Here is a 13,528-nt window from a genome sequence, read left to right as displayed (position 1 = left end):
AAGTCAAATTTAAAAATTTGATCTCCATATTCCTTTAATTCTTGTGAAACGTCTAAAGGGTTAACAAAGTTTGTAAAATCAGTTTTAAGTAACTTGAGGGGTGTAGTTTCTACAATGGGGTCATTTTATGGGGTGTCCACTATGTAAGCCCCACAAAGTGACTTCAGACCTGAACTGGTCCTTTTAAAAAAAGTGGGTTTTGGCAATTTTCTAAGAAGTTTAGAAACAATTATTAAAATTTTTAAGCCTTCTAACGTCCTAAAAACATAAAATGACATTTCATAAATGATGCCAACATAAAGTATACATATGGGGAATGTTAAGTAATATTTTATGAAATATCCCTTTCTGTTTTAAATGCCGAGAAATTGAAATATTGAAAATTGCGCATTTTTTAAATTTTTTGGTAAATTTGGGATTTTTTCATAAAGGTGAAATATATAGACTCATATTTATGACTATCATGAAGTACAATGTGTCACGAGAAAACAATCTCTGAATGGCTTGGATAAGTAAAAGCGTTTCAAAGTTATTACCACATAAAGTGAAATATGTCAGATTTGCAAAATTAGGCCTGGTCAGGAAGGGGGCAAATGGCCCGGATGTGAAGTGGTTAAGGTCAGGACTTTGACAGTACAAAACATAAACTTTTAATCTTCTTTAGCCATTATCTGGTAGAATGACTTGAGTGCTTATGGTCAGTCTTGCTGGATGGATGGTTCTAACACTCCCTGGGCTTGTGCAGTGATGGGAAGGCACACTGGTTCTCCCCTTTAGGGCACACTCTGGTTTTGGGGTTCTCCTGCCTGATGATGATTGAAGTGCCCTTGGTGTTGGTTTTTGAGGTGCAAAGCAGGGTCCCAGTTCATGACTCCAACATTTGCAGTGCATGAAGCAATGATGAAGCAGTTGTGCAGCAGAATAGTTCTTTACTGAAGATTCAAATGCAAACAGATCTGTTCTTTAACATGCAAGGGACTGGTAGATGTTCACAAATGCATTTTCCACAGACTACAGGTTTCATGGCCGCACAGGTAGTTAATAAGCCAAAGTGACTCTCTTTAAAGTAGTCCACTTGCTCTGCGACACATTAAAGCCTCATGCAGACGTCCGTGGAACATGGTCCGTGAGATACCGGACTGGCATTGCAGGAGCGCATGGAGTCATTGGCTGCTATGACGCAGTGTGCTTCGTGCCGCCGCTGCGGTACAGTAATACACTCGTATAGATCATAGGAGTGTATTACTGTACTGCGGCGGCACAAAGCGCACAGCGTCATAGCAGCCAATGACGCCGTGCGCACCTGCAATGCCAGTTCGGTATCTCACGGACAGTGTTCCACGGATGTCTACATGAGGCTTAACACATCATACATGCATGCATGGGAGGTACACTTTACTTTAGGAAATGCAATTCAACCAACTGGGTTTCCCCTAACAGCAAAACTCTCTGCTCCTTTTTTGAACAAGTTGCTGTACTCCCAGTACACTTCACAGAATCCACCTTGAAATGTGGGGGTATCGCTCACTGTTATTTGATATGCTCAGGCACTGGAAGCAACTCCTGAACATGGATGCCGTATTGTCAATAAGTCCGCGTAGACAAGTTATTGGATTGGATTAGACTCCTTCGAATGTTTTTTCCCTCTGTGTATATAGTGGGTGACACTAGCTCCATCTAGTGGTGGCTAAAGATATGGTCTATTAATGCTGTGTGCATGCAAACTCATTTTAAAATTTCTTTTTGCACTTTTTAGTTTACCACTACTCTGGAGTTGGACCCTGCACATTGCCAACATTCTCTTTAGACCTAAAATGGTACAGTGCCTTAAGGCTCATGCCCACGACCATATGTATTTTGCAGTTTGCCAAAAAAACTGATCCACAAAAAACACGGATGACGTCCGTGTGCATTCTGTATTTTGCGGAACGGAACAGCTGTCCCCTAATGGAACAGTCCTATCCTTGTATGTAATGCGGACAATAATAGGCCATGTTCTATTTTTTTGCGAAACGTACATACTGAGACGGAATGCACACGGAGTAACTTCAGTTTTTTTATGGACCCATTGAAATGAATGGTTCCGCATATGGTTCGCAAAAAAATGGAATGGACACGGAAAGAAAATGTTTGTGTGCATGAGCCCTAAATGGAACTTTTATGCTGCCGTAAGTCCTTAGGGTACTTTCATACTTTCATCGTCGCCGGAACTGTCTGCCAGATCCGGCAATACCGACACAAACCGATGGCATTTGTCAGACTGATTGGGATCCTGATCCGTATGACAAATGCGTTGAAATGCTGGATTCGTCTCTCCGGTATCATCCGGAAAAATGGATCTGGCACTTATATTTTTCAAATTTTTCTGGTCTGAGCATGCGCAGACCGCAATGCCGGATCCGTTTTGTCGGCACGTGTTCTGGGAATTTTGGACTAAGATAAAACCGCAGCATGCTGCGGTATTATCTCAGTCCTGAAAAGTCAAAGACTGAACTGAAGACATCCTGATGCATCCTGAACGGATTACTCTCCATTCAGGATGCATTAGGATAAAACTGGACTCATCGGCATACTCTGGAGCTGTAAGGCCTTAGGGAAGTGTAAAATTGGTGACAGATTCTCTTTAAGCACTCTACTATTGTATATGAAATTTTAATTAAGATTGTCCTTGCCACTCTGATGTACCCACAATCTGGTAGAGAAAAAGTATTAGAGAGCTCTATTAAGCTTTTGAATGCTAGTGTGCTAGAGGTTAACCTGTTTGATGCTAGAGAGCAAAGTGTGTCATTATGTGCTTATGCATTAAAGTGTTGGCATCTCATTGGCAGTAAGGGCCCTTCCACATTTTTTGCACAATCAGCCTCCTATTCATTTAAATGGGAACAGGACTTGCTTTTTTTCCCCCGTGGAAAAAAAAGCAAAAAAGTAGAATCCAAGCTGAATCTTCTATTTGAAATTAATAAGAATCGAGAAACTGCACCGTATGGTTTAGCCTCAAAATAAGTGTTTGAGAGAGGGAATGTGGAAAGATTAACACCTTTTAGTTGCATTCAAGTCATGTGCAGTGAATCATGCGTCTGTTATATACTTGTACATGGGGCAGTATTATAGTAGTTATATTCTTGTACATTGGAGGCGGCATTATAGTAGTTATATTCTTGTATATAAGGGGCAGTAGCATAGTAGTTATATTCTTGTACATAGGAGGCAGTATTATAGTAGTTATATTCTTATACATAGGAGGCAGTATTATAGTAGTTCTATTCTTGTACATAGGAGTAGTATTCTGGTAGTTATATTCTTGTATATAAGGGGCAGTATCATAGTAGTTCTATTCTTGTACATAGGAGGTAGTATTATAGTAGTTATATTCTTGTACATAGGAGGCAGTATTATAGTAGTTATATTCTTGTATATAAGGGGCAGTATCATAGTAGTGATATTCTTTTATATAAGGGGCAGTATCATAGTAGTTATATTCTTGTATATAAGGGGCAGTATCATAGTAGTTATATTCTTGTATATAAGGGGCAGTATCATAGTAGTTATATTCTTGTATATAAGGGGCAGTATCATAGTACTTATATTCTTGTACATAGGAGCAGTGTTATACTATTATTCTTGTACCTAGAAGGCAGTATTATAGTAGTTATAATCTTATACTTATATTCTTGTACATGGGAGGCAGTATTATAATAGGTGTGTTCTTATACATAGGGGGCAGTATTGGGTAGCTTGTGGCTTGGGATTTGGCACAGGAGATGATCAGCTCAGTATTGTGAGTTGTCGTGAGATTTTTTTCCTATGAAGTATCTCCCTGTCTCGTCCTCTGGAGCTTGGCGTGAGGCAGAATGCTCTGCAATCATTGTGAATTATTATTTTTTCCATGTGACATCATTCAGTGGTTTATAAGGAACAAAGAACCTTCCAAACAGGTGCCCTTTCTCTGTGTTGTGTGTTTTTGTTTTTTGTTTTTTTTAAATATAATGCAGTTTGTCATTCTCTTGTGGTTTCCACTCATTGAACAGACTTCACGATCTGGAGGCTACCCGACATCAGCAGGAGAAAGCTGAGGGGAAGGAGGCTACCATTCTCTCCCAACTACAAGCCTCTGCATTAAAACAAGAGGACTTGACCAAGCAGGTAATGTTCTTTCCCAGTATACCCTGTGGCACTGCCCTGATCTGTGGGTGAATTTGACACTCGCCGTCCTTCGTGGTTGCTTAACTTTGGCCAACGTTGGGGGATGGTTATGGGGAAGTTGTCATTACCCAATCTGCTGCTCTTCCTGTGGAATTGTTATGAAGCTTGTTCATGCTCTATACTCTGGTGTCTGCTAAAGCTCTGATAACCATGACTGGCACAGTCACAGCCGTCAGTTTTGCGTATGGTGGCACTGATATTCTGTATCTGAGGGTGTGGGTGTAATATGAACATCCAACAGCCTGAGGATTTGCTAATAATGATGCCCTTCAGCCTCTTAGACTAGGTCGAGCCCAGCTTGGGTAGCCTAGTGGAGCCTCTTCCTGTGAGTGCAGCACCTGCTGCTTCTCATGGGTAAAATATTTGCATCTTTTTTTTTTTTTTTTCTGACATTTCTGCACAACCCTTAAGCCTGATTGGCTGGAGGTTCAGAAGTGGACTTAACACTTACCTTACTACAAAAATGTGAACTGTTTTCAGCACTGGCTTCTCGCTATGTAGTTTCCTGATTGTTAATGATATCTCACGCCTGCAGATCGAGGAGTTGGAAATCTGTCTCCACACTGTGCGGTCAGAGGCAGACGAGCTGCAGAGAGACTTAAAGGAAGCCCAGAGGCAGCAGCAGGAGCTCCAGTCAGCAGTAGAGGTGTTAACTAGTGACTGTCGAAGCAGAGAGCAGAAGACCACTGAGCAGGAGGGTGAGTGACCAGAATCTATTTGACAATGTGTCGTCTATACCAGCTGGAAAATCGCGAGTTAACTTTACAGTTACGGAATTGAATTGTACGAATATACTCAACTCAGGTCTGCACTCAACATCTGCAAAATTAAGACTTGATAGATCTAGGTTAATACTTTTTTCTTAAATTTTTTGAATCTTTTTCCCTTATAGTTTCTGAGCACAAAACGTTAACTGTTTCGGTGTATTTGCATCTAGTTTTTCAGCATTTTGGGTTTTGTTATATTTGTACATCTCTAAAATATACTATAGAAGCATTTAAAATATTATTCATTTATAAATTGAGATTTTTATTTTCAGTATTACATTGTTTCCGTTATGTTCACATCAGTTTCTGCTTCGTTTGATGTAAATTTATGTGACTGGAAAAGGATCTAAATTTGAAGATTGAAATGCCTTAAATTTTACATTTTATTCTTCCAGAGATTATTAAATTGCTGCAGGACCAATTACTGGATTACCAGGTAAAGACCATCATTATATAATTTGTAAAACTTTTAGGGACTTTTGTTTTTAAATTCTGCAATCCCTTGGGTCTTTCTTCTCCCAAACTTAGTGGCACTGTGCTTTCAATCAACTTATGATGTGTCTCTATAACATAGCGCTAGGACCCCCACCAATCTAAACTTTTGATGAGACCTCCACTGATCCCTCCCCTTGTTCTAGAGAAGCATACAAGGGGGCAAGACAGACTCAACAAAGTCTGTGGACCCGTCTCTCTCCAGTTTAGTGCAGTGAAAGGGAGAGCACCTAATAAGCGCACACTTTTTTCCCTCTCATAGAGATCAATGGGGGTGTCAATGCTCAGACCCCCACCAATCTAAACTTTTGATACGTCCCTATAAGCTATCAAAAATTGTTAATGCCACTTTCATTACCAAGAGTTTTTGCGTAACAACCAACATGAATATCTTTACACAGTGGCGTAGAAATGACTGGGCCCCACAGCAAATTTTTGAATGGGGCTCCCCTCCCCCAGTAATTTTTTTGCAACCCCTTCCTTTCATGCCGCCCCATTCCTGTGGCTAGTACAGATCGCTCTCTGACCAGGCCCGGCAGCTGTTCCATCCGTTTTTTACACTGTTTATACTGCCACTGTGTATAATTTCATTGTGTAATACTGTTGAGGGCGCCCTGACAAAGTCTTTTAGTTCTCCTCCTCCTGGATGGGCCCCTTCTGGGTCAGGGCCCCAAAGCAGTCGCTTACCCTGTCTTTACAGCTTCCTTGGGGTTGACCCAGCTTTCCAAGAGTCCTAAATGGCTTATCTGCCTGTTTTTAATACACTGATGTGACCATAGGTAAAATTACTGTTCGGGATTCCAGAAAAGCGGGGTGTCAGCCCCTGTGTGAGCTATCGTGTTGTCTATATGGGTTGTCACCCAGCTTTCCCTGAAACCGATATAACTAGAGAACCTCTGAACAACTTGAGAATGACACAAGGACCATGGAAGTTCTGATTGTAATGTCTGAATCTGCTCTTTCTCTGATTAGAGTCGGGCAGAGGGGTCGGGCGGTGAAGCTGAAGTGAAGCCCCCAGTACATGGAGTAGAGGTGGGTGTGAAGGTGTGGGGTCCTCTCCTCAGTCTGTGCCATCTCACCATAAACATACTGTGCTCCCAGTAAACCAGTCTGTGTAGGATTTATCTGAGGAAGTTTTCTTCGGCAGACGCTCCCCATGGACTGGTAACTTGTACAGCCTGGAACAGCTGTGATAAAATCCTCGAAGAAGGAGCCGAGGGTGTGGGTTGCCTCCCTCCTAGACTTTATAATATGGGGGAGTCATCAGCATAAATATTTGCTCTTAATATACAAACTTGCTCTCTACTCTTCCAGACAAGTTGCATTTGTGAAGAGTTTGGTGTCCAAGAATCCAGCTGCTTCTCTGGACGTCTCCAACCCACACCACGGGAGGAGGCTCGGATCAGATACACACCGTTATTAGGTAACCTCTTTTGCTGAGATGCATCTGGGTTCCATTTTACTTTATTCTGTGCCCCCCTTCTACCACCTCTGCTAGGTGTCGGCTCCAAATGTCCATTACTACTTGAGTACAATTGTCCAGGATAGTTTGGTGTAAGAGATAGATTTAGGAAGTTTTAGTATGCAATTTTGCATAATGTTTGCACAGATTCACAAAAAATATGGATGTGTGTATGGCCCCATTGTCTGTGAAAAAGGCAGACTGCACATGAATGAAAAATACGGTTGCATGCACGAGGTCTGAAACACCCCCAGATCTGCCCCTTCCCCAGCCGCAGAGATGATGTGTAAATAAATTAATCTAAATTTCAGACGCGCTGTCTCTGGAGGGGGGGAAGCAAGCACCAAGTTATCACCCAGCAACGGCAAATCGCTGGAAACCTGACCCTGGACCTCAGGACAAAAAACCGAGAGGATCTGCCTCATCACAAGAAGCTTCACTGATCCCACAGCGGTGAGTGGCCTTGTACCACAGGATTAGGGGGCGGTTAAAGGGGCAGAGAAGAAAAGCTGCTGCTGTTACACCCGTGTACTGAACAGCTGCAAAAACGTACACCCTCTCATACACCCCCCAACCCCTCAGTTACTGACTTCTGGGACAAGTGACTGGTGATGCCATCAGAGCAAACACTGAAAGAGGGTCTTCAATAGCAATGCACCATCTAGTTTAGGACTTTACGAAAGCCTGGTGGCAACCCCCTGCCAAAGCTGAGATGGTGACCATATTATCACCCAGCTTTTCCAGAAATGGAAATATTGCTATATAATAATATATATATTTTTTTACTCTAGTCTTATTGACATCAGCAAATGGCCTTAAAATTCCTGTCTCAGTTGTCTCTGTGCTAAACACAGCCGTGGAGCAGATCCAAGTAGTAAGAGAGAGTGGGGTTCAACGGGTACCATATATTGGTATCTATGATGGGAGCTTCTGCGCAAATATAACTTCAGTACTAACATAGATCATGATCACAAAATTATGTAAATAAGAGGGAGGAACCAGACTCTCCAGAAGGTCGAACACTGTAAGGCTATGCTCATATTTCGCTATTAGGAGCCTCCATTGGAAATTCTATAATGTTTGACTGAAAAACTAGCGCAGCGTGCGGCACTTGTCGTACTGAAAGACACTATGATGGTGTCTCTGTCAGGCACCATTGGTGCATCATGGGTCGGATCCAGGGCCCCATTATTTTAATTAATCTGCTCCTGTGAGGGAGCTGAAAAACACTGTTTAGTGAAAAGAACCCAAGAAAGATGAGGGCTCATGATGATTTATGTAAGAGAGTTGGAGGTGAGTGGAGATTATCTACCGTGTAGGCCCATTCTGTACAGATAAAGTGGCTTCTTATGACCAGGTATTTTTGATTCAGTCTCGTCATCAATAACATTTTGGTTCCTGTAGTGATGGGGATGGTGACAGGGTTTGGGAGGGGGGGAGGAGATTTGAATACCTTCTTGTGGGTTCATTACACTGAACACATGCAAAGCTCGGCAGACAATACATATGTGTGGAAAGAATGAGGAGATAAACAAATCAGGGTGTAAACTTTCCCTTCTGGGCAAAGCGTTCTAATAGAAGCTGCCAAGTGTGCTGGTGTGACCATCTATAGAGCAGAGCGGCCCGATCATTTTAGAGGTAAGAAGGTACATGCCTGAGGGGGAGGGATTGGTCATTAAAATCATCTTTCTTGCCATGAGTTGTCCCCCCCCCCCCCCTTCCAATCCCTTTAGGGTGGGGGGAGGACACAGGTGGACAAAGGTGTAACGTTCTATGATTCGCATTGGGCAACAAGATTGGTGATTACAGTAGTCCTTTGACAGGTAACATGTTAGTGGTTATAGTCTTTCATTGAGGGCACAGGCTGGGTTGTAGGCAGTCGGTTAATTAGGTAAACAGGCAAATAAAACACACTTCCTTTAAAAGGCAACAACTATCTCCCCCTGCCTTAGGTTGCACCTTCCTACCTGGGCATAAACATTCTAGCCTTCGTCTCCTCAGTGAGCATCAATGAAGATGGTTCTACCACCATGGCTTTCTCTCCACATGACGCAGTAACACACAATGTGCACAGTCCCAATCAGTCATGCTGTGCCTTTCCTCGAGACAGTCTTTCATACAGGATTGCTTACAGGCAGCAGGCTAGATGGTCTTGGTTACAAGCCAGACTATTATACAGGCATTGACTGCTTCTAGGTTGCACAGATGAGGTGGCTTGTTTCTTCCTCTCTGCTCTGGCCTCAACTCCTTTACAATGCTCAGCTGCTCTGTGGCCCTATCTATAATCTGAGGTCTGTGTGCTTCTTGTCTAGTACCAATCACCTCAACTTGTTAGCTAGCTTCAAGCAGTTATATTGCTGGCATTATTTCCTTTGAGATTCCCAGCTCACTTCAATCTGCCTGCCTGTTACTGTCTGCTGTTTATCATCTTTCAGATGTGCCATCATTATTGCTTAAGGACCTGAATACAATGTCATATGGCCAAGATGTCCTTGTGCATTAACAGCATATTATTCAAAGACAATAATAATACATGGCTAGCATATGACGGCATTCCACCATCAGTGCAGTTCTCAACACACATTTACAGTACAGTGACATATACTTATGTCACAGTGCACTATATCCACAGGACATTTGCCACTATCCCCAGTGCAGCTCACCTGCAATGTCCATGAGCATCCTATATAAGGCGATACGACTGCCACAGGCTGCAGGACAACATCAGTATGCAGCTATGTCCTGGTCTTGTGCACATGGCACTCTTTACCCACCCTAGTGCTATACCTTCTTTTGTGGTACTCCTTCTAGCATGTCCACAGCAGTGTAAGACCCGCATAGCACATGTGTGACATTTCACATTTACATATCCGTCATGTCATATCCTATATTTTGGTAAGACTGTGGGCACTTTCCAGTGTGGACAGATGTATGAAGCATAATGTAACACATTGGCATTATATTATACCAACACTTCAAGTTGGAGTAACCACTGTTAACAGGGTCAAACTGTAACCCAATGTGCAGTATTGCGATGTGAGGTCACGGTTACTTAGGCAAACGAGGGTTACTCAAAGCTTGTAGGGGGACCCTGGGCAGGCGTACAGCAGTGATGGAGAGGCTGGCACAGGGGTCCTCTGGGGCACTCTCTGTATATAGGGACCAGGCCTGATGGTGGATGAGGTGCCCTGGATGTTGCAGATGTTTAATGTGCCGGGGGAAAGGTCCCTTTTAAGGTTTGTGACGCCAGTGCCTGTAACGGTGGCACACCGATTTATAGTGGTAATAAGTGAGGAACACGTTGTTGTGGTGAACCAAACTTTCTTTACTGGAAAACCGGTTAACTTTATACAGTCTTTTGTAAGTTCCAAGTAATGCAGCAGTAATAAGCAGGCTTTCACATCAATGGCAGGTACAATGTTCTTTGCAAGATACTCAGAGGGTAAAAACAACCCTTACAGACCAGGCTGCACTCTTCCTCAGAAATCCTGTGCACTATTCCTCAGAACTCCTGGCTGTCTTTATCCCAAGGCCCGTATGCCCTAATGCTGGCTTTATCCTTGGTAGAAAACTTCCTCAGGTATATATCCTTGCTTTAGGTAAAATCCTTCTGCCCTTCAGCTTACTTGTCTAGCTGGAATCCTGGCTCTGCTCTGCTTATGGGAACTTGGTTTCTCAGGAGGCGACTCTTCCCCTGGTGACAAATCTTCTGAGCCAACTCTGGCTCAATATCCTCAGGCAGGCTGATCTTCACACTCACTAGCCTCCTGGTGTCAACTAGAAACCTGGGCTGTCTAGTTGCATGTCAGAGCCTGCACCTCAGCCCCACTCTGGCTAAAGTGTCTTCTGGCCTCTGACTCTACACTCACTCACACTACAGACTGACAGACTCCTTCCTCCCTGTCTGGGTCTAAATATATATACTCTAGTGCCTAGGATGATTAACTACACCCTCAAAGGCCTGCTACACATATCACAGGAAAATGCACATAAACGCATATTAAAAATGCATTAAAATGTACTGTGAAATACACTGCCACTGTCCCCACAGGAGGTGGAGAACAACGTGGCCCAATTGACCCTTGTGTAGTGCCCACATTTACCTAGTGGGACACTACATATGCAACAGTTAGGCCTCATGCACACAACAGTGTGCCTGCTGGGCACATGCTGCGGACCGCAATTTGCAGTCCACAATGCACGGGCACCAACCGTAGGGACTCCGCAATCGGACGCGGACCCATTCACTTAAATGGGGTCCGCAATCCGCATCCGACTGTCCGCTCAGCAAAAAAGTAGTGCAGAGGCATGGAGAGAAACCCCACGGAAGCACTCCGTAGTGCTTCTGTAGGGTTCCGTGCCTCCATTCTGCACTGACCTTCCGGATTGCGGACCCATTTAAGTGAATGGGCACGTATCCGTAATGCGGGGTGCACACGGCCGGTGCCCGTGTATTACGGACCTGTTGTTTGTTAGCCGCAATACGGCAACGGCCATGTGCATGAGCCCTTAATGGAGTAAATTAATCAAAAATCTGTTGCAATGCAACTTTTATGATACATGTGTGGCAAAGGAGACTGGCCCTGTCCACCCTTTTGAAAAATGATGTGAGTGGTGGGAATCTCCTAAAATTGTATGTTGCACAAAAAATTCAACTTTTGTGCACTCGTGTACAACTTAGATAATCCCCCCCCCCCCCCCTTTCCTTATGTGTTTAATGTGCTTGCCATTTTCAAGATCTCTACTTGCTGTTAGTGAATGGGAACATTGACAGTTAACATTCTGACCTAATATTTCTCAAATCTGAATGTCTTTTTTTTACAATTCTACCCAATGTAGACAGTCCTCTGTGAGTGAAGTAGCATGGATTCCAGACAGATTTACCTGTGCTAATACATTGTTACAAATTGTCAGGACAAGAAAGATTGGTGCTACTAAAGGGTTTAGTTCAGAGGATTTTGTAGACTGGAAATATTGTGACAAACCCTCATTTGCGAGTAGTTTTTGGTCAGGGGTGGTTTACGTGTAAATGAGAATTGTCCCATTCACTGCCAGGAAGCAGGTCTCTTGAGAATGGTGAGTAATTAAAACACAAAGTTAGAGACTCTACACCGGAGTCTGTTTTCGGGTTTGCCTCCTATCTTTAGACGTCCACATCCTGATATTTGCTGTATTTTTTTGTAATTTGCAGTTTCCAGTTCTCCATTTTTGCACCTGTTTTAGTTGCACTTTTTTGTCATAAGAACCAAAAGCCAATATAAAGTCTACACTGAAACCCCCCAGGTGTGGCAGAAAGCAGGCATTTTGTTAAATCTGCATTTAAAGGACTGGTAACCACAATATCCAGCTTTTAACTGTGCAGGAGTGTTATAAGAGGAGCGGCTGATGTATCACACACATGAATGTAAATGTCCCTGAGGTTCTCAGCACTGGACATATGTGGCAAAGAAGTAGTCATGGGGGACAGGGGGACCGCTACACTTCCTGTCACCCATCCCTCTGAAAAATACTGCTTTCTCTCACCAACCTGAAATTGCTGGTAACTGCGCAATAGATTATATTCATCAGCGTTGGTAGTCTTCTCTTCTGCTTGAATTGGCTGATAACAGAGAGCAAAAGATATTTGCCTTCTGTCAAGAACAGCAACTGCTGCTGTGAAGATGGGAAAACTGGATCTTTTTATGCTCTCTCTTGTCATGTGCACTTTTGAGGAATGAGGTTAAGACTCTACTCTGTCTAGAAAATATTATTTTGAAAATGTCACTATCTGAAAATTTCCTGACTTAACCGTAAGTTGAACAAAAAGTGAAACTGGAGGAAATAACCAGCAAAGAAAAGGAGAAGTCAGACACAACAGGAAAATATATTGGTGTATAGTATAATTATATTTCTTTATCTCTATTAGGCCAGAATTTGCAGCTGTTGGGGTCCAGACGGATGAGGAGATTTTTAGTTGCTCTGAGATGGAAAAATCTTTCTCCAAGGTAAGAACCTGACAATTACTAATACTGCCTCCTATGTACAAGTATATAACTACTATAATACTGCCTCCTATGTACAAGGATATAACTACTATAATACTGCCTCCTATGTACAAGGATATAACTACTATAATACTGCCTCCTATGTACAAGGATATAACTACTATAATACTGCCTCCTATGTACAAGGATATAACTACTATAATACTGCCTCCTATGTACAAGAATATACCTACTATAATATTGCCTCCTATGTACCAGGATATAACTACTATAATACTGCCCCCTATGTACAAGGATATAACTACTATAATACTGCCCCCCATGTACAATATAAACATTATAATACTGCCTATGGAGGGGTACAGGTAGCTGACCACTTACTCAGTGATTAGTTGTTCTCTGAGGGATGATGTTTGTGGGATCTATTTCCATCTTGTTTTAGGATTGCCACTGTGGCTGCTGTTGACTGCAGACTCTTCTGGGTTCATACATCTACTAGATTATATTCAACTGCCTCCATTTCTATCCAAGATTTTTATTTTATTTTTTTTGCTTTGTGGCAATTGATCCCTAGAAGCTGCTGACCTGTTGTTTGCTGATTTATGGGACACTCTGGATGG

At 42.7% G+C, this 13,528-nt stretch overlaps 1 protein-coding gene across 1 annotated transcript in view; it reads left to right on the top strand.

The window, feature by feature from the left end:
* LOC121005009 (inositol 1,4,5-triphosphate receptor associated 2-like) overlaps window positions 1–13,528 on the top strand; it is an 88,243-nt gene that overhangs the window by 44,885 nt on the left and 29,830 nt on the right. Inside the window, exons 17-23 of the mRNA XM_040437502.1 lie at window positions 4,029–4,143; window positions 4,739–4,901; window positions 5,366–5,406; window positions 6,435–6,494; window positions 6,777–6,885; window positions 7,236–7,377; window positions 12,830–12,908. Coding sequence (XP_040293436.1) covers window positions 4,029–4,143; window positions 4,739–4,901; window positions 5,366–5,406; window positions 6,435–6,494; window positions 6,777–6,885; window positions 7,236–7,377; window positions 12,830–12,908 — 709 coding nt within the window. The remainder of the gene's footprint in view (window positions 1–4,028; window positions 4,144–4,738; window positions 4,902–5,365; window positions 5,407–6,434; window positions 6,495–6,776; window positions 6,886–7,235; window positions 7,378–12,829; window positions 12,909–13,528) is intronic.

This window comes from Bufo bufo, chromosome 1 (assembly GCF_905171765.1).
Source record: "Bufo bufo chromosome 1, aBufBuf1.1, whole genome shotgun sequence".
Classification (NCBI taxonomy): domain Eukaryota; kingdom Metazoa; phylum Chordata; class Amphibia; order Anura; family Bufonidae; genus Bufo; species Bufo bufo.
This window is presented reverse-complemented; position numbering and strand designations above follow the sequence as displayed.